The 26,903-nt window shown below is 42.0% G+C and overlaps 1 protein-coding gene across 1 annotated transcript in view; it reads right to left on the bottom strand.

Annotated features, from left to right (window-relative positions):
• The window catches only part of LRP1 (LDL receptor related protein 1), a 523,305-nt gene that overhangs the window by 366,555 nt on the left and 129,847 nt on the right, over window positions 1-26,903 (bottom strand). Inside the window, exon 3 of the mRNA XM_073613827.1 lies at window positions 17,411-17,548. Within this exon, the coding sequence (XP_073469928.1) occupies window positions 17,411-17,548 (138 nt within the window). The remainder of the gene's footprint in view (window positions 1-17,410; window positions 17,549-26,903) is intronic.

A 26,903-nucleotide genomic window follows, 5' to 3' on the forward strand; every position in this document is an offset into this window, starting at 1 on the left:
AACAACATCTGTTTATCAGGTTCACTAACCCCTGTGTGGTTACCCTTGGCAACCAAATCATCTGAGATCAACACCACATACTTCTGTTTAACCTCGATAGCAATGTTCCACAAGGGGTTATTTAATTCAATATTATCATCATCATCATCAAGACCTCTTGTCACCTGGTTTGCTAGGACAGGGTCTAGGGAGGGACCATCTACAGGCAAGCAGTTACTCCCTATGGGACATTTCCGCAGTTTCACATCGCTCCCTGTTGTCCAACACTCCAATAGCGACTGTCCTACCAACGCACATTTTGCGCCACATTTTTCCACACCAATCTCTTTAACCATTTCTGTGTCCATTGGTACCTCAACCAATACCTCTGAGCTGTCCGACAGTGCTCTACAGTGCTTCTCATACACTTTTTCATTACAGTTACCAACACTGCCATTTCCTGTCAAAGTGTCTCCGGGTACCTCAAACTGCACCTCCCTGCGAGTGATGGATTGAATTCCCACTACTGCTGCGTCTTTTCCGGGCCCTTCCCTTTCACGAGGTCTAGCGGGTGAGACAGCACACGTGTCATGTACCAACCACTGCTCAGCTGCACCTCGGATCGCACCAGCAGGAATGCACCTCATCACACCAGCATACGGAGAGACTTCTACTATGTCTATCATTTCTGATTCCTTTAGCAGTTCCCCTGAACGCCTTCCGCACATAACTGTCGCTGGAAGCACTCTCGCAGAGAACTGCGAGACCACTTTATGCAAAAGTAACCAACATTGCAGTAACCAATTTTTATCAACATTGCTTAACATCGCCTGTACCACGTGTCTCCACTGATTGGTACTACGCAGTACCAGGTCGCCCATCTGCGGTGGATACATGCAGGTATACAGCGGAAAGATTTTCACCAATTCCAACAACATCTCAGTTATTTCTAGACATGCCACATCTAAACACAGAACTCTAGGGACTTTTCCCTTACTAACGACGTGGAGGGGCTCATTTGCTAAGGCTTGAGAGGCTGAGACACTCAAAGAGACCTCCACCTCAGAGGCCACTGACAAAACTTGCGGCTCCCAATGAGCACCGCTAAATGCATGTGTCACACTCATTGTCTCATTTTCAGCAACACTGAGCCCTTCCAAGTCCCTATCCATTATCCCATCATCCTGGCACTCAACATGACTCATCTCTTTTGCTGTGGACAAAACTTCTGCTATATATGCGCCCTTTTCCGATCCTTCCGCCTGGAGGGGGTTAAGTTCTGCAACAGCCAACGCACCTGTGTCTACTGGCTTTGCAGCCTCTCCATTTGTCACAGCAGCAATAGTGTCCAGCTTACTATTACCTTCAGAAATTTCTTTCCACCACGCTATCACCTTAATGGCGAGACTATCCCAGTCTATCCTGTCTGTGCTCCAGTCATCAGCACTCTGTAGTACTGCTCCCTCTGCCCATGGAGACACAGGTGGACAGAGTGGTTTAGCAGCAGACAATCTGCACCAGTAACTGTCAACCACATCAGATTGTGATAATACATACTCCCTCATTTGAGCTATTTTCCCATTGTTTTCCACCTGAGCAGTATCAGAGCTGTCCTGGAGCCCCGCCGGCTCCAACACTGGGAGTCCTCCTGAGATTTCCTGGGACAACTCTGCTGCACTACCGGTGGTTACCATGGGAGACACCAAACCATCAACATTGTCAGTAATACACTTTTCAACATCATCATTACTTTTGAATACATCACAATAAGTACATGTATCATCAGCCATAGACATAGCAGTGTTATAAGCTTTAACAGGCTGTTTTTGGTCAGAACACACAGCACCCCGTGTAACGCTCAGCACACCACCCTTCCTCTCCAAAGGCATTCTTTTGCCCACTAGGGCGGCTCCACAGTTGTCCTGGGAAACCATGTGCCTCACCACTGCGGGCTCCTGGGAGGTTTCCCTGGGCATCTCTGTAGCACCTGTCACTAGGGAACCTGGCACACAAACTGTATTGGTCACCCCTAGGTTACCACTTCCAGCACTCTGGTGGATTACACCAGGTACATACAGAGTCCAGTCTTTTTGAGTTCTTAACCTTGCTGCAGGTTGAGCTTCAACCTGTGTCTCCCCACTACTCGGGGTAGCAAACTGCAGCAAGTCCATTTTTACCACTTCTGCTGATCTCCCAGCCGGATATACTCCCACTTCACTGGGATCAGTCCCGCAAACTGCAACAGTCTTACCATAATCTGTAGCAGGTAACTCTGGCTTCATTTGAGTACGTGGTCTATCCTTTATCGCACTTTTACTGACTAACTCTCCCTGGTGGCCATGGGATGAAACTGCAGCAGCCACTTCTGACTCCTTAGCACCCCCTGCAGGCACAACAGGTACTTCCTCACTGTTGCCAGAGGTGACTGAAAATAGGTTTGCACAAAAATCTGGGCTTGCAGACAAAGACTTCTGCCCAGTAACCACATCTCCAGGCATGTTCCATAACCTGGGACAAGAAAAAATTTCATGCCCCAGTTGACCACATTCCAGGCATGGTACATTTTTACACATATCTTTAATGGGATGCCGCTCCACATCTCCACTGTATCTCCTCCTTCCGGTTAACACCCGATCCCTTGTTGCTAAGGGAGATGGCACTCTTCCAGCTGTACTTTGCTGACTCTCCCAAAAGCAGCGACTTTGCGCTCCTTGAAGCATTGTTGCTTTAAACATGCCACGATCCTCTGTCGGCAATACGTTTCTCGCGTAGTCCACAGACTTGACATCACTGCCATTGCTACGGGCAACCACATACTTGTCAAACTTCTGATAAGCCTTTTGGACACTCCTGGGACTTAAATCAGGCTTTCTAAACATTGTTGCAGACCTCTGTCTGGCCGTGTCGCCTTGTATTGGAGACTGAGACAAAGGGCACTTGGAGATAACATGCCCCCACTCTCTGCACCGAAAACAGCGCTCTTGCTTCAGAGCCTTGACAGGGCTTCCCAAATTGCATCCTCTTGTAAGCTTGGGACTTTGCACCTTAATAGCTGGCCTGCTTGCACCAGCGTTGCCAGGGGCAACAGCATGCACTTCCCCTTTAAGTGTAGCAAAAAACAGTCTGCAATATTCTCCGGCAGGCTCAAACTCTTGCTTCATCTCTGCAGTCACTCCACCACACTTTTGCGCTTTCCAGCAAAAAATGAAGCACTGTTACTTTAAAGCAAGTTGCTTTTCACTTCATGCAAGCTTTCCTCACCTGCACAGTGCACACACAGATTGTGCTGTCTCATGCACACAAACACAGTTCATCAATTTAACTTCTGCGCAATGCAGTTTGCCTGGCTGCCACACACCGCTAGCAGCAATTCCTGAAATGACTCACTACTGGCGCAGAGACCCGGACTTCACCGTCTGTCTGCCCGCATTCGAACACCACTTGTAATGTTTGGGGTATTTAGCTCAAGCGATAAATGCGTTTTTAGTGCAGTGAGTCCACCTCAGACAGGCATTATAGTTAAGGGCCTGGTAGCCCACGTTTATTAAACCAAAAAACAAAAGCAAAAAGGTCTATTCAGGATTCCCACGCAGGGGTTTAACTTCATTAAGCACTCCAAAAATAAGGAAAACATACCAAGCCACCTGGCTCTCTTGTCAGCAGTTCCTCTGCTTGCTCTCAACAGATTTGCCAATTCTTTACAGCCCCCTGGACTCACTGGCTTCCTCAGTCTCCCCGACTCTCAAGGCTGGCCAGCCTTTCCCAGTCCCTGGGCAAAGAATCCCCTTTACATAGGCTGCAGACTCCCACAGGGCAGACCACTCTCCAGACACAGGTCTGTCTTCACACAGCAGTAGCAACAAGCTACACACACTCCACCTTCCTCCACCCTCTGCTCTCACTAGCCCCTCGTTATATGGGCTGTGTGCACCTGGGCACACAACCTGCTGGCTCTCCATAAGACATGGACACAGGGTTAGAGATCCCATCCCTTTTCCCAGTGACAGGGACTATTACAATATATATATATATATATATATATATATATATATATATATATATATATATATATATATATATATATATATATATATATAAATCTAGTTAGGTATTGCTGATAGAAAAACAGTTTAGTTGCTAAATCAATTGCTTTTCAATTGTAAAATCCATACTAGTAGATTTTACAATAAAACTGTAATGTTTTGATGTTGTTAAATGGTTGATAAATTTAAACTAGATATAGGTTTACAGAAAATAACTTACGTAATTTACACACACAATTTCATAAGCTTATCACAATCAAAAATGATGCTCGTGGCCCAAGGAAAGACTTTCTTAAATACAAATCGCCTGCCAAGTAATCTCATCAGAGATTACAGGTGATGCTTGGTAAACGTCATACTTATAAAACACAGCAAAATGAACACCTAACTATATCACATTAAAGTGGGAAACTGCTATTTTTATAGCCAAAGGTTCTAGAAGAGATTTCTCCATTCTAGCTTTTTATATTGTATTAGCAATAGCACAACAGGAAAGAATTTCTACCTATATCAGTTGTACCTTCAATAAACTCTGTGCTTCTTACTAAGAGTTTCAAGGGTCCTCTGCCTATCATCTTGCACAGCTCTCAAAAAAGTTAAACAGGGTGTTATGGAACTAGCTACTAAAAAAGGTGATTTTTATACCCTGTATCCTCGGTGACCTAAGTGGAGGCAGGGAGGCTTGGGCGAAGTTCCAAATGCTCATGGAAGCATGTCCGGGCTTAAACCAAATAAGCTGCGCCCCAGGCACATGTTAAGCTTAACCATCCCCAGAAAACTCAGAGTCTGCTGTCTCCTATCAGTAAAGAGGCAGTATTACTTGATTATCATTAGGCAATGAGTTCACAAAAACCAGCACAGCTCTTCTGAGGACTAATGAAGCTTACCAGCAGGTTGAGGCATAGCTGGGGATGAAAACTGTCAATTGTGAAATGATTGCCTACACTGGAATTATTAAAAAAAAAAGAAAAAAAAATGTTTTAAAAGGAAAACCTTTTATGAAGCAGATCACAGAAATGGTTTAAACTGCCTCCGATACAATCTATAGTAAGAATAACAGTTGCATTAAATTTGAATACAGTTATATATTTAATAAACATCATTAAATTTATGTTTCATTCATACAGTGAAAATAATTGAATATGACTTGATATCGACTTGTAATCTTCTGTACAGCAGCACCGACACTGGGAGAGTGAGGGCCAGCCTTTACCCATCCAGGACACCGGACTGGCCCTATAAGATCCACCTAGATGCCTGACCAGCAGCTGGCTCAGCTTTTCCGCACTGTGAGCCTGAACCAGCAGCTCCCACCTCCTCCACAGCTCAGCACTCCAGTGAGCACTGGAGGGGCAGAGCAGAAAGCCAGTGACTAACAGTCACCACTCTATGCTAAGAGCGGACCCGAGGACTGAATGATCAGCAGTCATGTGATCGCTCAAGAACAGCTCATCTAATATCTTAATAGAAAGTAAAAGTACTAAAGTATCTGTCCTGTAAATCAGGAGTTCTCAATGTACAGTTAGCCCAGGTACATAAAGGTATGGCATAGTATTTGGACCAGCTTATCAGAGATTTTTATGGTTCTTTTCTTAGTCAACACAGAGGGGTGATGAATGATATTCTATGTGTTAGGTTTCAAATTGATATTACACCATACATTTAGAACTTAGGCACCTGGAGGCACCTATACACGCTTATTACATACACCAGCTACACCTGCATCTCTTATAATAAATTCTATGGTCAGAACGCAAACTAAAAACAATTCAATCTGTAGATAGGATTATCACTTCGCAAGAACAGGTATCCAACAAAGATTGTAGACTATCATCTGACATAAAAATCTACAGAGAAGCTACAGATCCTTATGTGAACTATGAACACAGATCATGACAGAGTGAGAAGGTTAAAAAGTGAACATATACTGTAATGCTTACAGTAGAAAAAAAAGAAAAAAAAGAAAATTAAAAAAGAAGGCGTCGAATTTCATTACAGCGGCGAATTTCATTACACCGTGCTATGCATGGCACAATTTTTCGTACATTCCATCCTTAGAAAACCTTACCAATTTTACTGAAATTGTCCTCCCTGATCATCTGACCATCAGCAGGTTGGGCATACTACTCTAATTTCTTCACTTCATACTCAGATTTTTTTCATGACTGCAATTAAGTTATTTGTATAGTATCACAATGTGACTTTGGAGTCAATTCACCAACATTTACCGCATGCAATAACATGGTCACGTTACTAATTTGCATAAATTACCATATGCAGTAAATAAAGTCCAATTCACAAAACAAATATATATATATATGATTATGCGGTATATATCACAAAATAAAATATGTGCCAGTAAATATCATCAAAAGAAACATGTGGTAAGCTCTGAAATCCAATTCACAAACGGAACAGGGATTAAAGAAACATGCAAATTTTATCACCAAAGTTTTGCTGGCCATATCACATGTGGTATTGGTCAAAAACAGCCTGCCTCCGTGTGGAATTTGCATTTGGAATCTATTGCTGTGAATCTACATCATGCGTTTAAAGGAGCTGTCAATGCAAGTGACACAGGCCATTTTAAGGCTTCAAAAATGAAACAAATGCATCAGAGAGATAGCAGCAACATTAGGCTAACATTCACCAACATTGGCCAAATCAACAGTTTGGTACAATCTGAGGAAAGAAGAACGCACTAGTGAGCTCAGCAACATAAAAAGGCCTGGATGTCCACGGAAGACAGTAGTGGTGGATGATTGCAGGATCCTCTGTATGGTAAAGAAAAACCCATTTACAACATCAAGACAAGTGAAGGACACTCTCCAGGAGGTGGGCGTATCATTGTCAAAGTCTACAATCAAGAGAAGACTTCACAAGAGCAAATACAGAGGGTTCACCACAAGGTGCAAACCATTCATAAGCCTGAAGAATAGAAAAGCCAGATTAGACTTTGCCAAATCATCTAAAAAAGCCAGACCAGTTCTGGAAAAGCATTCTTTGGATTGATGAAAATAAGATTAATCTGTACCCAAATAACGGGAAGAAAAAAGTGTGGAGAAGGCTTGGAACAGCTCATGATCCAAACCACACAGCGTCATCTGTAAAACATGGTGGAGGCAGTGTGATGGCATGGGCATGCATGGCTTCCAGTGGCACTGGATCATTGGTGTTTATTGATGATGTGACAGAAGACAGAAGCAGTGTTTAGAAATATACTGTCAGCCCAGATTCCTCCAAATGCAGCAAAGTTGATAGGACGGCGCTTCACAGTACAGATGGACAATGATCTAAAACACACTGCAAAAGCAACCCATGAGCTTTTGAAGGAAAAGAAGTTGAATATTCTGCAATGGCCGAGTCAATCACCTGATCTCAACCCAATTGAGTATGCATTTCGCTTGCTGAAGGCAGAAAGACCCACAAACACAGAACAACTGAAGACAGCTGCAGTTAAAACCCGGCAAAGCATCAGAAAGGAGGAAACCCAGTTTTTGGTAACGTTCATGGGTTCCAGACCTCAGGCAGTCATTTGTCAGTAAAGGATTCTCAACAAAATATAAAAAAAATTCACATTTTTTTATGATTATATTCATGTGTCCAATTACATTTGAGTCCCTGAAAATGGGTGAACTGTGTATAATAAATGGTTGCAGTCCCTAAAATGTGTACTTCATATTTATGTTTAACTCCTTGAATTAAAGATGAAAGCCTACAATTCAAATTCATTTGAATGGTTTCGTTTTAATTCCTTTCTGGTGGCATACAGAGCCAAAAGTATGAAAATTGTGCTGTGTCCAAATATATATGGCCCCAACTGTATACTAGGGCCAATTTAGATAGAAGCCTAGCAGCATTTTTTTGGAGTGTAGGAGGAAACCGGAGTACCCAGATGAAACAGGCACAGGGAGATAATGCATACTCCATGCAGGTTTGGGATTTGAACCCACAACCCTTGTGCTGCCAGGCAGAAGTGCTAACCACTTAGCCACTGGTGCTGTCCATTAGTTATCCACTTGTTGCCAGGAATAATGAGATTACTCGGTAGAACATGTGAAAACTTGTTCATCCTCAGCTGTACATCTTTTATTGTATTATACTGCTAAAACAAAATGCCCAAAAAAAAGTTTAACTAATAGATCCATTAACCATAAAACTGCAATACGGATTCAACTGATGATTCTTTATGCTGATATGAAGCCTTAACAGTACAGCAGGATGCCATCAAAGTGATTTATGCCTGGCTTACTCTCTTACTGCTTTTCCCCTCGTCATTAATCCCTCCCTAATAGTTTCTAGATGCCAACTCTCATTGCTCTCAAACATCCAGACTCCGTGCCAAACAAGAGGAATAACAACCTGCTCTAATGAAGTGGAGGTGCTGTCCAAAACCACAAAAACCACAGATAAAACATGACAATTGAAAGAAAGAATTGTCTTGAGATAAACTCAAATAGATTGGACAGCATTTTTACATTTAAACAACCAGCCTGACACAAACAATACTGCTTTGGTTGTAAAACACTGAGCTTTATTGGCACAAAAAAAAAAATATGTGACCCAGACAAGAACCCTAATTAAAGGATAAACTGCATTACTGGTTATATACCCAAAAGAATAACTATTAGAGCATCATGCAAGATAGTGTAAGCAGGGTTAAAAATTATAACTAAAACAATAACAGAAGGAAATCTCGATCCTCTATCACATAAGTCAGTTGGAAAATATTTGTCATTTAAAGGTTAAAATTGGATCTTTGTCTTGTAAAATCCTGTTTTTGGAGTAAAATATGGGACATTATTGTTAAACACTGGGTTATACTGCCCCCTTCATAAGAATAGGACACGGTCAAAACAAAGCTGTAAGTACAGCACAGTGGAAAACCCCCACAGACACCCAACACCCCCTTCCCCTTTTGGTTTTCCAGTGTTTAATTCTCTTGAAGGGGGCAGTAAAACCCAGTGTTTCACAATATTGTCCCATAATTTACTCCAAAAACAGGATTTTAGACAAAAATACATCTTTTTCTTTTTAAATCCTAAATTACAAATATTTCCTAACTTACTTGATCAGAAGAACAAGGGGAAGGGTCTGGAATGTACTCCAAGAAAAGTATTTTACAGCAAAGACAAAAATCCTGTTTGCTTAGTTGTACATGGCAGGCAACAGGATAATATTCTGAATCACTGGGACCTCCTAAAGCAGTCTAATAGAGGGGTGTGCAACAGCAAATGCAAGGTTAAGGGGCCAACAAGGAAAAAAAAAAATCTATTAAGATTGGTGGCTCAAGGTAACCCACTGCTTGAAGAACCTTACAACCGAAGATAACATCAGCCGCCAGGGCCCGGACATCCGCCACCCGGTAAATCATAACAATCGTGTAAACACAAGACAAGGTGGCAGCCTGGCAAATCTATGAAGCCTATTGATGAAAAACCTATGAAGCACTAACTGATCTAGTAGAGTCTAATCTGACAGGGAAAAGGGGGGAACCTTGCCTCTGAGGTTATAAGCATGAATGATGAGCTGGCGAATATTCGGAACCTTTAGAAATGACCAACAGAGCATTGGACTGTCAAAAGAGAGCTAAAACTAACTGAGGGATAGATCTGAACAGCACGTACCACATCCAAACAATGGAGGGAAATTTCCTTAGGTTGTTTAGGAGCAAGACTGAGAATTTGTAGAGCAATATCCTCGTTGAGATGAAAGGAAAAAAACCACCTTGGGAAGAAAAAGGCCCTGGTCCTATAGACAACCTCATACTTGTGTAGTTCTTTACAGGTTAAGGCTTCCAACTCCGAACTTAACCTGCAAAGCAATCCAGAAATACATTTTATAGGAGGAAAGGCATAAATCAATCATGTTGCACTGAACCCTACAGAGTCACCAAGGCATTACACCGTGAAGGCCAGAGTATCCCTAGACCTGGAGACAATTGCTGAAACATGACTTTCTGCACAAGATTCAGATCTGCTGATGGTTGATGCAAGCCATTGTCTGACTGAATCCTGGTTGGATGACTTTGGAGTCGAGGGGTCAGCATTGATGAGTCAAACAGATTGCCCTGGGAGAGGTTGAGGGGGGCAGTTTGCAGCACCTGCAAGCCAAGGACTTCAACAATTTCAAAAGCTGACCCATAAATTCAAACATGGAAGCAGAAAATTCCCCTCTTGATAGACAAGATGAGTGGGCGACCCCAGAAAGGGTTAAGGAGGCCCCTGAGGAGGGAAGCAGTTCAGACATCCAATGTCAGGACAATCAGGGAAAACAATGCAGACTTCCCCTAAACCGTTTACCAAATGTGGGCTAACAGAATCCCCATGGATAACCCCCTTGCGCCTTTGATGTACCCATAGTATAGGTGTGGGTGATCACAATTACACTGCAAAGTAGAAAGTGTTAATGTCACTTGTGACTGTTACTGAAGGCAGCACGGAGCCCAAAAGAGGCTGTGCTTATGCCTAGTTTGCTCAGCCCAGGAGGAGGTTGCACAAGCTCAGTAAGGGCATCTGGGCCAAAGCCTAATGAGCAAAAAAGGTGTCAGATTCAAAATAATACTATACCCTTTCAACCAAATGTAATGTAACAGATGCCCCGCTGCATATAAAGCAGCACCAACTGGGCTCCCATTTAAAAGGCAAGGGCAAGGGCAAGGGCCGCCCCCCCCCCCCCCCGACAGATAGGCACAGTGTTAGGGACAAGCTTTATCTGGTAGGCTTTGCTCATTTATGGGCAGATAAGAGCCACAAAGCATAGCAGAACAGCGCAGAACAAAGAAAGCATCCAAAACACCCAAAAGTGTGCCAGACATTGATGATCTTTCCGCAAGTTTAAAACTTCAACACAGCGTAGCTGGGTGGCGCTGACAAGTACTAGAGGCTTGCACTACAAGCATTACCTGCCTAGGATATTTCAATTTGTACGTTAATATATTTATCTTTGCACCTTTGATTACTATCTTGAAGCAATAAAGTGTTTGTAAAAGAAATACACAGAAAGGAATATGAAATTAATATTTTGCAGTTATCACCAGAGCAGGGAGGTGAAGGGAATTCCTATGGGTGACTTGTTATGGTAAATATTCAAGAGGACCTAATTTCGCTTCTTGCTGTACTCTTGAGACAAGAAGTGAAATCTTCCCAACAGAACACAGGCAGCAAGGAACGCTTTAATTAAAAAAAAAGGAAATAATTCCTAGAAAATAATTTAAAATGTACTGATGATTATGTAATGCACTCAGTACTGTTTGGGCTAAGCATGCATAGTCCTGGTGACTATGGGCCTGGCTGTATATAATCAGCCTTGGATTTTTTTTTTTCATTTATACATTTTTATTTGATCTCTCAGCAAGGCATGTAGAACAGTACACCAAACAATGGCAATCAAAACCGACACATATCACACTATGGAGATCCTACAAAGGTACATGGAAGAGTTACGGTAACGATGTACGCACAGAAATGTTATGTCACTACTTGAGTCATAATAAAAAGATATACAAATTAACTTTTGTCCCTGCCAAATCCTTAATTAATAGACTCTGCCATGCTTGAAAGAAAATATTTTGAATAAAGAGATAATGTAGATGAGTGGTCCCAAAGGACCCTAGACTAAAAGATATAAAATAAAAAAAAGAAGTCAGGGGCGGCTAAGTGGAAGGCAAGGATTGGGAAATAGTGGGAGGAAAAAAGAAAAATAAATAAAATTAGAGGGGGGGGGGTTGCAGGGTAGAGTAAAGTACTGGAGCCATAAGCCTGGTACTGAGAAGATGCCTGTGGAATTACTTCAGACATGTATGCAACGCAATCCCGTGAGCACTGTAAATCATGCCAATAAAAACATGTTTTATGAAATTGCTCCTTTTTAGGTTTAGTAGCCTCCGTCAAGTGCTCAATATCATGGATTTTGTTTAACATTGCAAGCCACTGGCCAATAGTAAGGGGGTCAGTACTTCTCCACTTTTGTGGAAAGCAGACCTTAGCCACATTAAGCAAGTGAACCAGGAGTGATCTTTTATCTGGACTTGGAGGAGGAAAAGCTCAGGGTGGTCCTCTAACAAGAAACCTGTAATTTTTTGGATCAGACGCTGGACCCCCTCCCAGAAAGGACGCATCTTGGGACATGACCAAAAAATGTGCCAAAGAGAGCCAGTATCTCATTGGCATTGCCAAGAGGCAAAACTGCAGGAAAGATCTTGTGTAAGAGGGCGGGTGTCCTATACCAGCGTGTCAAATATGTATAGCCAGCATCTTGGTACCTACTGGAGATAGAGGCATGATTAGCAAAGAGAAGGGCACGGTCCCTGTGTTTACTTATTAAGGTCCTTCCCAAGTCCCATTACTGTATAACGTTGGGGATATGTCCCTCGGCTGGTTTATTAAGTAAGGAATAAGAAACTTCAGCCTTGGATTTAATACTTTTCATAAACTTGCATTATCCATTTAAGCCTAATTTTGTTAGCTTGCTCTCAAAACCCAGCAACAAGGCTTCTATAATTTTTTCTAGCCTCCTGGAATATTGCATTACCTTTAACTTTAAATCTAAAAGTTAACACTAAGCACAAATTCCAGAAAAGAGCATCTGAGCAGAGTTTATATAACAGGTGTCAAGGTTTCCTTCCATCCCTGACAAAAATCATATAGATTATAGTCTGCATTAATTTCTGTCACTTGACTTCCAGCATCTGCACTGTGTCATAGCAAGAAAGAAAGAAACTCTGCATTGGCCAGGTGGATTCTGCACAATGGAAAATTGAACAAACTCGCTAGGCAATTCTGTTAACCATTTGATGTTTATCTAAAACTTTTTTTTCTTTTCATTTTGCTGAGGGATTATGTTTTCTTGCTGCATGTGTCCCTTTTAGGGAAATCAGCCTCTTAATTGTCCTAGTGACCACAGACACTGGACTGAAAATGAGAGAAAAAACATAATTTTGAGATGTAACCAGAGCAGCAATAAAGGGAAAAACTTCCAGTGAGTACACTTGTTAAGGTGTCAATGGTCTAGGAGGGGATTTGGTTTAGGGAAATTTCCTCTTGCTTCATGTTGCATCTGTGAGACCGGAAGTGAATGGAAATCTCCCCAGCGGAACACAGACAGCAGAAAAAATAATTTTAAAGTGGTTCTAAAAAGGCAGAAGCTTTTTTTTTTAGAATGCATTAACCTCTTCAGACCCGGAAGATTTAGTTGCTCAATGACCAGGCCGTTTTTTGCGATACGGCACTGCGTCGCTTTAACCAACAATTGCGCGGTCATGCGACACTGTACCCAAACAAAGTTGACATACGTTTTTTCCCACAAATAAAGCTTTCCTTTTGTGGTATTTGATCACCTCTGCGGTCTTTATTTTTTGCGCTATAAACAAAAGAAGAGCGACAATTTTGAAAAAATAAAACAAAAAAAAAAAAAAAAAAAAAACACAATATCTTACTTTTTGCTATAATAAATATCCCAATTTTTAAAAAAAAAATATATATTTTTTCCTCAGTTTAGGTCGATATGTATTCTTCTGCATACCTCTTAACCACTTAAGGACCAGCCTCGTTTTGGATTTTAGGTGTTTACATGTTTAAAACAGGTTTTTTTTTGCTAGAAAATTACTTAGAACCCCCAAACATTATTAGTTTTTTTTCCTAACACCCTAGAGAATAAAATGGCGGTCATTGCAATACTTTTTTTTTGCATCGTATTTGCGCAGCGGTCTTATAAGCGCACTTTTTTGGAAAAAAATTCAATTTTGAATAAAAAAAAAGACAACAGTAAAGTTAGCCCAATTTTTTTTTATATTGTGAAATATAAATGTTACGCCAAGTAAATTGATACCAAACATGTCACGCTTCAAAACTGAGCCCGCTCGTGGAATGGCGTCAAATTTTTACCCTAAAAAATCTCCATAGGCGACGTTTAAAAAATTCTACAGGTTGCATGTTTTGTGTTACAGAGGAGGTCTAGGGCTAGAATTATTGCTCTCGCTCTACCGGTCGCGGCAATACCTCACATGTGTGATTTGACCACCGTTGTCATATGCGGGCGCTGCTCGCGTATGCGTTCGCTTCTGCGCGCAAGCTCGTCGGGACGGGGGGGGTTTTTAAAAAACTGTATTTTTATTATTTATTTTACATTATTTTATTTTTACACTGTTTAAAAAAAGAAATAAAGTTGTGTCACTTTTATTAATTATTAAAAAAATGACATTGAAAAAAATATGCCTTTAAGAGGCGTGGGCGCCATCTTAGCCTCACTCGTCTCCAGGCACAGAAGGGAGACGGACGCGATCGCCTCCACCGCTACCGACGGCTCCGGTAAGCGGCGGAGGGCACCGTATCGCGGCGGGAGAGGGGGGCCCCTCTACCGCCACCAATAGAACTGATCTCGCGGTGAATCTGCCGCAGGAACCACTTTTATCAGAAAGCTGACCGCCGCAAAAAAACGGGGATACCGGGGTTATGGCAGCTAGCTGCTGCCATAACAACGATATCCACCGGCAAAGTTTGAACGTACATCGGCGTGCGGCGGTTCCGGAAGTGGTTAAAGAGCTGACATACAGCCATGACGGCTCGCGCAGGTGAGCCAACCTGCCGCAGTATAATTGTGGCGGCTGGTCCGGAAGCGGTTAAGATAAAAAACCTTCTGTGTGCAGCAGCTCCCTCATACTTACCTGAGCCCGTCTCGATCCAGCATGTTGCACGAGAGCCTCGGCTGCCCGGGACTCTTCCTCCTAATTTCCCAAGACACAGCAGCGGGCACCATTGGCTCCCGCTGCGATCAATCAAATTCAGTAAGCCAATGAGGAGAGAGAGGGGATGGGGCAGAGCCGCGGCTCCATGTCTGAATGGAGACACAGAGAAGCGTTACGGCTAGGGTGCCCTCATAGCAAGCTGCTTGCTGTGGGGGCACTCGGCAGGAGGGAAGAGCCAGGAGCGCAGGCGAGGGACCCGAGAAGAGGAGGATCTGGGCTGCTCTGTGCAAAAACCACTGCACAGAGCAGGTAAGTATGCCATGTTTGTCATTTTTAAACAAAAAAAAAAAAAAAAACAAGACTTTAGTATTACCTTAACAGCAAAGTGCTTTTAAACCATAGTGGCTAGATTCTATTATTCATCATATAATGCAATTAGAATTTAAAAAGACATATGCTGAGTAAATAAATGTAGCCCACCGATTGCAATGTGATTAGCAGGCTTTTCACCTGGGTACTGTCTGACTGTGACTGCAAATATAGGTATAAAAGTAACAGTGCTCAGATCCCAATAGCTTGTACATGCATATGAACTACCAGGTGGCCAGACCTAAACCTTGTAGTTCTCCCCCCATTTTGTGTCTGTTTGCCCTATGTCAGCATTGTGTCCACTGTAGCATTTGCAGCAGCAGAGCAGAATAGGACTAGCTAAAGAGGGATTACTTTGATGCAGTTGGCCAGCTTACATGTAGTGCAATATGTGTGAACTAAATATCCCCATTTTTAATTGCAAAGTTTGCTAGAAATGGTATAGAAGTGTGCAGAGGGTTCATCCAGTATTTTTAGTGCAATTATAGGTATGGCACCACAATTCAGAGCTTAGGTAACAGTGTACAAATTGCGCTCAACAGTGTAACATTTTTCAGTTACTTGAATTTATTATTTAACCAAATACATACAATCTAACAGGTATATGTAATAAATGAAAATAAAAGGCTGGAGCAAGCAGTTTATTTAACTAGATGGTGATCTAAACAGAGTAAAATAATACACAAAGGGATACATTACAGTGAACCTGAACGCAAAAAAGTAAAGGCTTGCTTTGTTATAGGAAAAACCTAAATTGTGCCTTAGCAGTATCCTGCAAAATGAACTTTTTGTCTTGAATTCGTCCTGAGAACTAGCAGAACACTTCCTGGCATGTGCATATGCAATGCTGGTGATGGGTCTTTTTTTTGGGCACAGCTTCAAAAGTTGTGTGTGTCAAATTATGAGGACACTAATATTGTAAACTCTCAGGGAAGCTCCAGAATATCAAAAATAGTTTAGCAGAACAGGCAGTAGCACAATGCACCATTGCTTGAATGGTATCTGTTAAACACTCTACATAAAAAGCATTGTTTTATTACAGTTCTGAATCTATTAAAAATAGCTAAAGAAAAACTATGTCTGCTTACATTGACAACTAACAAATATGCAAGGTTTTCCCAATGGAAAAAGTATGCATTCTATTGGTTATTGGGGGTGAGGGTGGAGTGGAAGCTCAAAAAGAGCAATAAGACATTACAAAGTTACACAGGGCCATCTTTAAGGCAGGGCAAATGAGGCAGCTGCCCTGGGTCCTGTCATTGTTGTGGGGCCCAAAACAGCTGCCTCATACTTGCCAACTATCCCAGTTTAAATTCCCTCGTCCCTTGAAGTTTTAGTCCTGTGCTGTGTCCCGATATCTCAGTGTGAAGTGCTGCTACTAATGCTGCCCAGCTCTGCCCTATTGTTGTGTACAGATGACTCACCTGCAGACCCTGTTTTTACATGTAAATAACCGGAATTCATATGTAAATAGCAGCGGCATTCATAAGTAAATAGCTGCGGCCGGCGGCATTAAAATGTAAATGAAGGTGGCATTCATATGTATATCATGGCCCCCTGCAGTTAGGAGATGATGTGCTGTAACCTCTAGCAACCAATCAGTGAGCAGTATTACTGTACAGTAATCTCTAGCAACCAATTTACAAGCAGAAATAATTTGCTGTAACCTCTAGCAACTAATCAGTGAGCCATAATGTGTGCTGTAACCTCTAGCAACCAGTCAGTAACTAGTAATGATGCTGTAACCACTGGCAACCAATAGCAATTGCTGCCTAATCTGATACAGTAAACTGATTTTAAGTCTAGCTGCTATTTAGTGTATGTCTCGGAGCAGATGGAGAGTGAAATTGCATGGGGGGGGGGGGGGGCCCCAAGAAAATTTTTGCCCAGGGTCCAATCAGTATTAAAGACGGCCCTGAAGTTACACTACAGGGATGAAAATATATGCTTTTACATACATCGATTCACCAGCTTGTTCTTTGTAATCAGGGCATCTTTCTCTCATCTTATAAACATAAGATTTGAAATGTTCAAATTTTTCGCTATCACAATACATCAGAGGAGGTATTTGTACTTTTTAAGAAAAGGGCATGTTGTGTCATAATTTCTAAGAACTGGCTTATAGCACATTCCATGCACTGCTATATTCACCAGCTTGTTCTTTGTAATCAGGGCATCTTTCTCTCATCTAATAAACATAAGATTTTAAATGTTCAAATTTTTCGCTATCACAATACATCAGAGGAGGTATTTGTACTTTTAAGAAAAGGGCATGTTGTGTCATCGTTTCTAAGAACTGGCTTATAGCACATTCCATGCACTGCTATTGACTTACCTCGGCAGAAAGGGCCTTCATCTGAGGCATCGGAGCAGTCCGGATGGCCATTACACAGCCTACTCATGGGTATGCACACTTCTGTGCCCAGGCAGTTATGTTCATTTGGCTGGCATTTGGAAACTTTGCTCTGTGGACCTGAAAATAGGAACAATAAAAAATATTAGCATAGAGTTCTTGAGAAAAATTGGTAGATTTACTACTCAAACATCTTTAATGAAACTGTCACCAAGTAGGCCAAAGGCCATCTATTTACTTATTTTTAAAACGTATTAAAGTGGTTGTAAACCCTGTTACACCACTTTTACCTATAGGTAAGCTTACCTGTATGTACCTTGAATATCTCCTAAACTTGCACAGTTTAGGAGATATTGAGTATATGTGCTGCTGCCGACGTCATTGGTGCATGCACACTGAAAAACGGGCCGTTGGTACCGTTTCTTCAGGAGCCATGCCGTGACCGGCGGCTACTGCGCGCATGCGCGGGAGTGACACCATCGTGGCCATGGCCAATCACAGCACCAGAGCCACAAACCCGGAAGTAACTCCAGTGGAAGATGTCCGCGCTGTACTCGGGGGCCGACGCAGACCCAGGGAATCGTTCTAAGGTAAGGCTTTCATAATGAACTAGTATGCGATGCATACTAGCTCATTATGCCTTTGTCTTGCAGGGTTTCCCCCCCCCCGAGGTTTACAACCTCTTTAAAGTGCATCTAAATCCAATGAATAAACTTCTCTTATTTACTCTCTTTTGCTCTACTAAATATACCACAGAAAGTGTTTTGTTATATCTATTCGGTAAGTGCAAAAAATACCTGCTGATTCTACCAGAAACCTTGTGATCCGATAACTTCCAGTGCTTTGTGTCTCTGCACAAACAGGGGTTTTGAAGAGCAGGAGGAGGGGGAAGAAATAGGAAGAGGTCTATCAGACATCAGAAATGAAGTAGGCAGAGCTGACAACATGTGCCTAAAAATTCAAAGCTTTGTTGTCAAGTCAAAGGGGAAGGTAGGAGCACACCAACAATTATTTTTTTATATTTTCAACAGGTTTAAAAGAGAAAAAGCACTGGGAAAAATAAATATATTCTAGAGATGTACTAAATGTTTTTTATGCCTTCAGGAATGCTTATGTTCTTAAAAGAGAAATCAGAGTATTTTTCTAGACATAACTATATATAAGATAAATTGAAAGTAAAAAATCCCATGATTGTTAGTTACTGCAGTGGTCACCAAACTGCGGCCATTTGCTTGCCTTTACCTGGCCCTTGAGGCATTATTCCTGCCATGGACACCAACAATTGGGCACTCTCTCTGCTCCTAATGTCAAAGATGGAGCATTGCTTACATCCAGTGGGCACAGTCCTGCCCCCCTAAAGTCTGAACTGTAGTAAATTGGCCCTTTGTTTAGAAAGGTTTGGAGACCCCTGGGTTACTTTATTAAAAAAAAAAAAAAAACCCTAAAGTCTGTATATAGATGGCAATTCTCTACGAAGATGGGTGCAGCCCTTTTGGTCCTTTTAGCTTTTACTGACTGGACACAAAAAACCCTGAGTAATGATGATGTAATTTAGGTTTCCTAGAATTGGAGCTGGGGACTTATTTAAGGCAAAAAAAAATACTGTTTACTGTCATACTGATTGGTATGAAGCGCAAAATTTTGAATGACAGGCACATATTCATGGTTTCAGTACCCAAGTGCAACGCACCAATTGCTCATATTGCAAAACACCACATGGTTCTTATGCTCCCTGCAGGGGCCAGGGATGGGACCAACAGAGTCAAATCACATTCTGTGCAGCAGATAATGTACTTTTGAGCCTGCATCACTAGAAATCTTTCAATTTACCACTCACCAAGCCATTCAGCTCACCCTGCCAATGCCAACATTTGTGTTAGCACTCAGAGGGTGTATGGAATTCACTGGAAGTCCCCATATGTTTATACACATGGTCTCTAGTGCGTCGAAGTCTGCACTATCACTACAAACTTAAGTAAAATATTTTTTATTAAAGCTTTTTGGATTATTAGGAGTACATAACACTATTTAAGTTAGTTCCTGCTACAGTAAAGGGTCTACTGAAATCTTTCTTCCACAATAAAACAAAGACTGATACACACCAACACCAGCAAGAGTTTGGTCATAAGCCAATAAACCTTCCAGTAAGTGCAGATACTAGAAACAAAACGGTGCCTTAGAGCTGCAAGGCAAGAGGCCTAAGCAATAATTGCCAAACCAGCTCGTGTGCCAGTCAAGATGTTGCAAATGCAATTTCTGGTACAATAATCTCTATAGCAATGAGAATGACAACATAAAAACCATTCCCCCACGCAGGGGTATAGTATATTAAACATATCAAAAAGGCATGGGCTGAAAAAATCTGATCAGGTAACTTCTATGAATATTAAATTAAACTGAGCGACCTAGGGCAACTAACTGAAGGTCCACACATGTCGCCTAAGCCCAAGGGCCAGCAATGAGAGCCCATGTTGCAGGTGCACTACATCAGAGGGTAATATGTGTGCAGATCTACTGGACAGCCCTCCGATGGGGTCGGGGAGAATAATTAGCAGAAAAGGTGCAAAAAATATTTTAGGTCTAGTGGGGGGGAAGACAGAGGGCAGCCATAAGCTTAGCCTCAGTAACAAAGGAGGAGAAAAAGAAGGAGAGAGTAAAAAAAGAGGGGGGAGGGGGAGGGGGGAGGAAGGAGAGGGAGTGAGGAGTCGTCCTGCAGGATGGGGGAATTACGAAGTGGTCTTTAGGAGAGACCCAGTTTGTTGTTTGTTTGGATGCAAGGTGGGGAGAGCGCAAGACCACCAGGGTGATCATACTTAAAGGAATTTAGTTGGAATCATGTAAGAAATTTTTTCATTGATCATAAGGTTGGTCAAAATGCTCTTCACCCTGACAAATGAATCAGAGGGGTTCTTCCAAGCTCAGGCTATCGACCGTTTAGCAACTATGAACAGATAAGACGCCAACTTTTGTTGGTATGATAACAATCCCTGGATCGGGCAGTGCAACAAGGCAAATTTTGGCATCCTTGTGAATGGGTATATGGAACAAGGGATAGAGGAGCCCAAACACTCTGGACCAAAACCTTGTGAGGCAGGGACAGGAACACCAAATGTGTACAACATCCCCTCATTGGCCACAACTCCCGAAGCACCTGTCACTATAGGATGGGTTCAAACTCCCTATCTGGGCCAGGACCCAGTACAATCCTAGAAGAACCTTATATGCAGTTTCTAGAGTAGCCATGTTGAAGGAGTACTTAGCAATGGAGGGACAGGCTTTGTTCCGGTGCCCTGGATCAACAGAGGTCACCAGATTGTGTTGCAAATACAATTTCAACCAAGAATTCAGGTAGCAAACATGAACATTACATACAAAACAGTTTGATCCCATCCCTCTTCAAAATAGCACCATATTTCAATGGGAACATAGCTGAAACTTGAGTCAGGATAGGTAAAAGGAAATAAAAATGTCACTGAACAATAGACAACAATGTGAAAGCATGAAACTGGCCTGCTGGCTCTCTGCATTTACCATTCTGTGGGTTGCTTTCAGGGGTGGAGATATCATCATACCAGGTTTTCTAATGCTCTCACAGGGTGAAGTTCATTTGTGCAATTCTGTTCAAGGGAAAGAAGGCCTGTTGCCCACAGCAACCATCCACATGAAACCTGTCACTTTACAATTATAAAATGGCAAAATTGGAAGGTAAAACCTGACCAGTTTGCAACGTTTTTATTTTCTTTTGTTTTTACACAAAGGATTCAATAAGTCTCATTATGAGGTAGGCTGTAGTTGTACAGATCGTGAGTACATCAAGTGCTGACATACTGACAAAGCAGCAGTGTTTTTTAAATCATAATTCTTCAGTTATAATTTCTGTTTAATGTTAAAGAGGAGAACCAGTCCTGAGGGCACAACATTAATTTCATAACCATTTACATCGCATTTGGAAAAAAAATTTTAAATGGTTTCTGGACTGATTAGGTGGCAGACATCATTCCTCTGCTCAGACTTCAAGCACAGGTCTACAGAGATAAAATGATGGAAATACATAAAGGTGCTGCTGGAGGTGATTGTGCACAGAATTCCCAGCTGAACAGCAAACGGCTACTTAGCATAGTTTCCAGACAACATCCCCCCATTCATATATACTCATCCCTCTCCCTCCCTCCAGATAGGATGCCTCATCTGTGAAAGCAAAAGCATGGGGAAGCCGCTCTATCCAACCTTCATACATCCCTGACATTCTTCTGATTACAGCAGAAACAAAAGCTGGGAATGTGTCAAAAAGCATATCTTTTAGATATTTAGGGTCAGCTTAGCAGCAATATAAAAGGATAGATGAGGAAAATAGTCATATTTATTTTTATTTCATTCTCGCCAATACTGCACATGTGTAATATAATCAAGAGTATGGTATGTAGTATTCTGGCACACAGGTAAAAGCAGCATGTGGAATACATAATCAGGACAAAATAGAATATATAGAGTACTTACAGTATATATTAGGGGACAGTTAAAAAAAAAAAAAAAAAGTAGTAATGAAGTATAAAGGTAATTTAATGTAGCACCCTCTACCAAAGGTAGGTGCTAGAGTGAGGATTTTTGGTATATTCTGTCAGTACAGGTAAATTTAGGCAGGCCTATTCTGCAAGCTAGGCCTGTTTGTTTTGATCTGGGGGCAGGGAGTGGTTAGTGTAGCAGTGGGTGTGACCACCTGTACTTTAGTTCTGAGGCGCCTCCCCTGCTTCCAGGGAGAATGTTCTAGAAGAGGGGCAGGGCCTAGAACTGGAGTGGCAGGCAGCTCATGTGAGGAGCCCTGACCAATCCCCAACTGGAATTGGCAGGGAGCAGGCCTCCCATATAAGCTACATAACAGGCTACTGGAAGGAGTTGTTGGCCGGGAGAAGTGGAGAATGGAGTATCAAACAGCAGCAGGAGGGCACCCCCATCGGGGGGGGGGCAATTGTGGGAGGAGGCCCGGGAGAGCTGGTCATGGGTGAAGTCCCCTCATTACACGGTCATTGATGAGGGGTTCCTGGAGCAGAGGGGCAGGAGAAGCTGTCGGAACGTATGGTCTGGTTAAGTTCTCCACCATGGACTCGGGGCAGACAAAGGTCAGTGAGTGTATCACAGTGGAGGGCTGGATGTGGAGACATGCCAGGAAGTCTGTGAGGGAACTTTGTCCTTACATGGTCATGGATGAAGTGCTCATCATTACACGGTCACTGATGAGCAGTCCTGGAACAGAAGAGAGACTGTGGGTTATAGTGTCAAATCGATGCGGCCGGAGGGCGCAGGATTTGCAAGCTGGGCTAGCTGGGAACAGTAGTCCACCGTTCAGCACTTGCTATTAAACTACTAGGCCTCCGGGGAGAGGTACTGCAGACCTCTGGCCTAGTAGCAGCAATCAAAGTCAGCATTAGAGACTATTTAGAGTGGGATCTTTTGCATATAGAAGAGGATGTGACAGGAAACATAATGTGCTTCAGAATAAGTTTATGCAGGTGGGAAGGATTCCTGGAAGCAATAGTCTGCAGGAGTTACGCAGAGGATGAGCAATAATCTGCATGGAGATGCAGGGAAGAGACTGTAGATGTTATACATGTGCATCATTTCTTCAAGGCTCAAAGAAAGCTCTAAAATGATAAATATGATGGCAAAGTAATTTGATCTATGGGCATCCCATATACACCTTTACCCCCCAATAAACAAAACAAAACAAAGCAAATGACTGTTCATTGCCTCAGAGGTGATATATGGAGATCTGGCAGCAGGGTGATATGGTGGATGTTCGTAACTAGTGGCACCACACCGCTACATTACTCTTTGTACATTCGTATACATCTGAATCTCTGAAAATTTCATTTTCATTAGAAAAAAAGAATTGTAACGAAATGAAAGCACATGTCTATTCTCCACCACTTTCTAGGTTTTCCATTTAAAATAACTATAGGATGCTTCCCTGTGGTACACCTTTACTAAACTTGATTAAATGCCCTAAATAGAAAGTATAGTGTTTTATTTTTTTTTTGTACAAGAATATTTCATATTTACCACTTTAGCATGCAGGTAGTACGCCCTATTCTCCTCTTCTTCCCTACACTCTTGCTTGTGAACTGAATGTTGAATTTTAAATGCAGAGCCTTGCATTGTACTTGATGATGTCAAAGGGCATTCCACCACCTAGGAGAGAAAAGGCTGTGGGCTCCAGTCCTACAGCCTGGAGAGAGCCTGAGGGAGCTTGGAATCAAGCAAGAAAAGGTGCTTTTTCCTGTACCCTACACATATTTCAGGTACTTATATAGCGCCGTCAATTTACGCAGCGCTTTACATATACATTGTACATTCACATCAGTCCCTACCCTCAAGGAACTTACAATCTAAGGTCCCTAACTCACATTCATACATATACTAGGGCCAATTTAGACAGGATCCAATTAACCTAACACATATACAAGCATTTAATCCTTGCGGTGGAGCAGGATTTTTGATCACCCCAGAATTTAGTTTAAAAAAAAAAAAAAAGAAAAAAAGGAAATGAATACAGGCATAGGCGTGCGCAAGGGGTGTACCAGGTGTGCCTGGGCACACCCTAATCCTGGAGTTGGCAACCCATCAATTGTGGGCAGGTGACAGGTAAGCCACGATCCTTACTTGCCGACTCCCAGAACCTGGACAGGATAGGCGGCTGGAGTGGAAATTAAGGGACTGATCTGTATTTTCTTCTGCAGTAGGTGAAAGTAGGCTTCTCCTGATCTTCTCACCAATATTCAGCTGTCATGGGAGAAAAATACAGGGGATTGGTACTAATGTATGCCACCCCTCTTGTCCCAGTTCCTGTTCTTTCTGCTGCCCAGGTCCCCCTGTGTGCTCACCTGCTCCCCCCATTGTATTAGGATGAGTGGGGAAGAAGACGGTTAATATGTCACAAAGGCATATGTGTTGGGGCTTTCAGGTGTACACCCCAATACAATAGGCTGCGCACACCTATGAATACAGGTTTGTAATTCTCTGAAGGATTTCTCTAAATGGAATTTCCGTTTGCAATAATACATCTATATGTGAAGGTAAACAAATGGGTTCACTCAATAAGGAGCAATGTGCAAATGTAGTAACCTATAGCATTCGATTACTTGTGGGCATTGGACTCTGTATTTTACACTTTACTCCTTGAGCTGTTTTTTTGCATGCTAGAATGGGCAAGAATACTAAGAAGAAATTCAGCTTTGAAAGACAATATGAAAAACCTTATTTCCTCTGCATATTTCCTAATATAGCCTAAAGGTTGGACTTGTTCTGTCTCGCCTGTATTTATTTATTTATTGAAATAATGGTTTATGACTTAAGTACTTAATGTTAAAAGCAGAAACTTTTCCACATTACACAAGCAAGACAAAAGCTATGGTGGATGTTTACACACTCACAAAATATCCTGCCAATACTTTCTGTACACAGAGAGTGGGTGTCCGTATTTACACAGCCATCATATGTACATAGGTCAAATGGTAACCTTTCCCCTCTAGCAGAAAGGGATCATGCAAGCGCAACCATCACCAACATCTGGGTAATAATACATTTCACAGTTTGACAACCATGAATATTGAGTCATTAATCATAATTACACCCAGACTAGCACCACTACACAATTACCCTAGACATCAAAATAAATAGAGCTGGAGTGGTGAAGGATGTTGGCTTTCTTTGTGGAGATATACAATGTATATATATACATATCTTCACAATGTAGCATGCAGCACAGCTTTTCTATAAACTTCTGTGTTCGAGAGAGGCTAATGATTTTCATGGAAGAGGTGTAAAATTTACAGGGTGAAGATGTTTTCACTGCTTTCAGATGAATTATATGACCATTTCAGCTCTGTAGGTGCCCCGGAGCTGGCCACACACTATATTGGGCAGTGGCAGTGGCTGATCAGGCATGTTAAAAAAACTGTCCTGATCACCCCTGCCCCCTAACTGATTCTCCTTTTTTTTTCATAGGGAGCCAAACTAGCTTGCCCTTTGAGGGCACCATCAGTCATGCTGTAAAGTAGCCTAAGCTGATTATGTAGATGCCACACCTACACAGGAGCTCTTTTATCTTCAAAATGGTAAGAGAGCTCCTATGTAGGACCTCTGCTCTCTCCTACTCTTAAAGTGTGCCTTGCCATCTCATTAGCATTGCGGCATTGGCCCTTCCTTAACCGCTGTAGTAGAAAACTACAGTCAAAATCAGTTGTGTACAAAAACGTATTGTAATTTATTTTCTAATGAACCCATAAATGCATTAACTGTGTGTTTTTTTTGTTTTTTTTTTGGAGTTTAGCTATGTCACTAAACCTACATCATAAAAAACTATCAATAAATGCTGTATTACATGCTGTTCATACGCACTCGGTCACTATGAGATTTGTTTTCTGTATTCTACAAAAAACCTGGGTGATCCTGCTGTTCTCCATCTTCTGTTCATGTCCCCAATTCAGCTAAGGATTTTGCAGCTGTGGTCGCAACCCTGCACATGTCACTTTTCAGTCAGTTTCTATGATGAGCATTTCCTATCACATCTGAGCAGCCCATGTGACTATAGAGTCGAGTCACACATGGGCATATACACAGTGGAAAAGGACAGCTAACTCCCTTCCTTCTCCTCCATGCCCATTAACCAGATAAACACAATGGGAGCAGGATATTACACATAGATTGATTGAAGCTTCACCTCCCTCTTATTCTAAGACAGGCTGGAGGGGGTGACACAGCCTGTGACTGGCAAAATCCACCCACACCATGTTATTTCCACAAAATAATAAAGATTTGATTTAAAAAATGTATTTGTATGCCCATTTAAAACAGTTTGATATTAATGTATTTTGACTCTGTATTCCAAAGGCTGTTTTTTTATTTTGAACATGTGGCCAGCAGCAGAGGACTAGAAGATCCTCCTGCCATTGTTTCCCTGCAGACAGGCTGGGAAAAATCTGGGTCATGTGACAGCTGTATATTGATTTGGAAAGAGACTGTTTTAATAAAGAATAAAAAAAAAAAAAAAAAAAACTATTACAGTGTCATCATCCACATACAGAAATAGAAGAGCCAATGTATATTTAACAGTGTGTACCTTTAAGACCCCTTTCAAACTGACATCGCTCCGCATTAGCTTGCTCCCCTTCCTATCCAAACTCCTTGAACGTCTGGTCTACAACCGACTGAGCGTCCACCTCGCTGATAATAGCCTTCTTGATCCCCTTCAGTCTGGATTAAGTCCTCAACACTCCACAGAAACTGCTCTCCTAAAACAAATGATCTACTAACAGCCAAAACCAATCGACACTACTCTAACTCCTACTCTGACTTCTCTGGTGCCTTTGATACGGTTGACCACCCCCTCCTCCTCAAAAAACTCCACGCCTTTTGTCTCCGTGACTGTACTCTTCACTGGTTCTCGTCCTACTTATCCAACCGCACCTTTTGCATCTCT

This window comes from Aquarana catesbeiana, linkage group LG02, assembly GCF_042186555.1.
Source record: "Aquarana catesbeiana isolate 2022-GZ linkage group LG02, ASM4218655v1, whole genome shotgun sequence".
Taxonomy (NCBI): domain Eukaryota; kingdom Metazoa; phylum Chordata; class Amphibia; order Anura; family Ranidae; genus Aquarana; species Aquarana catesbeiana.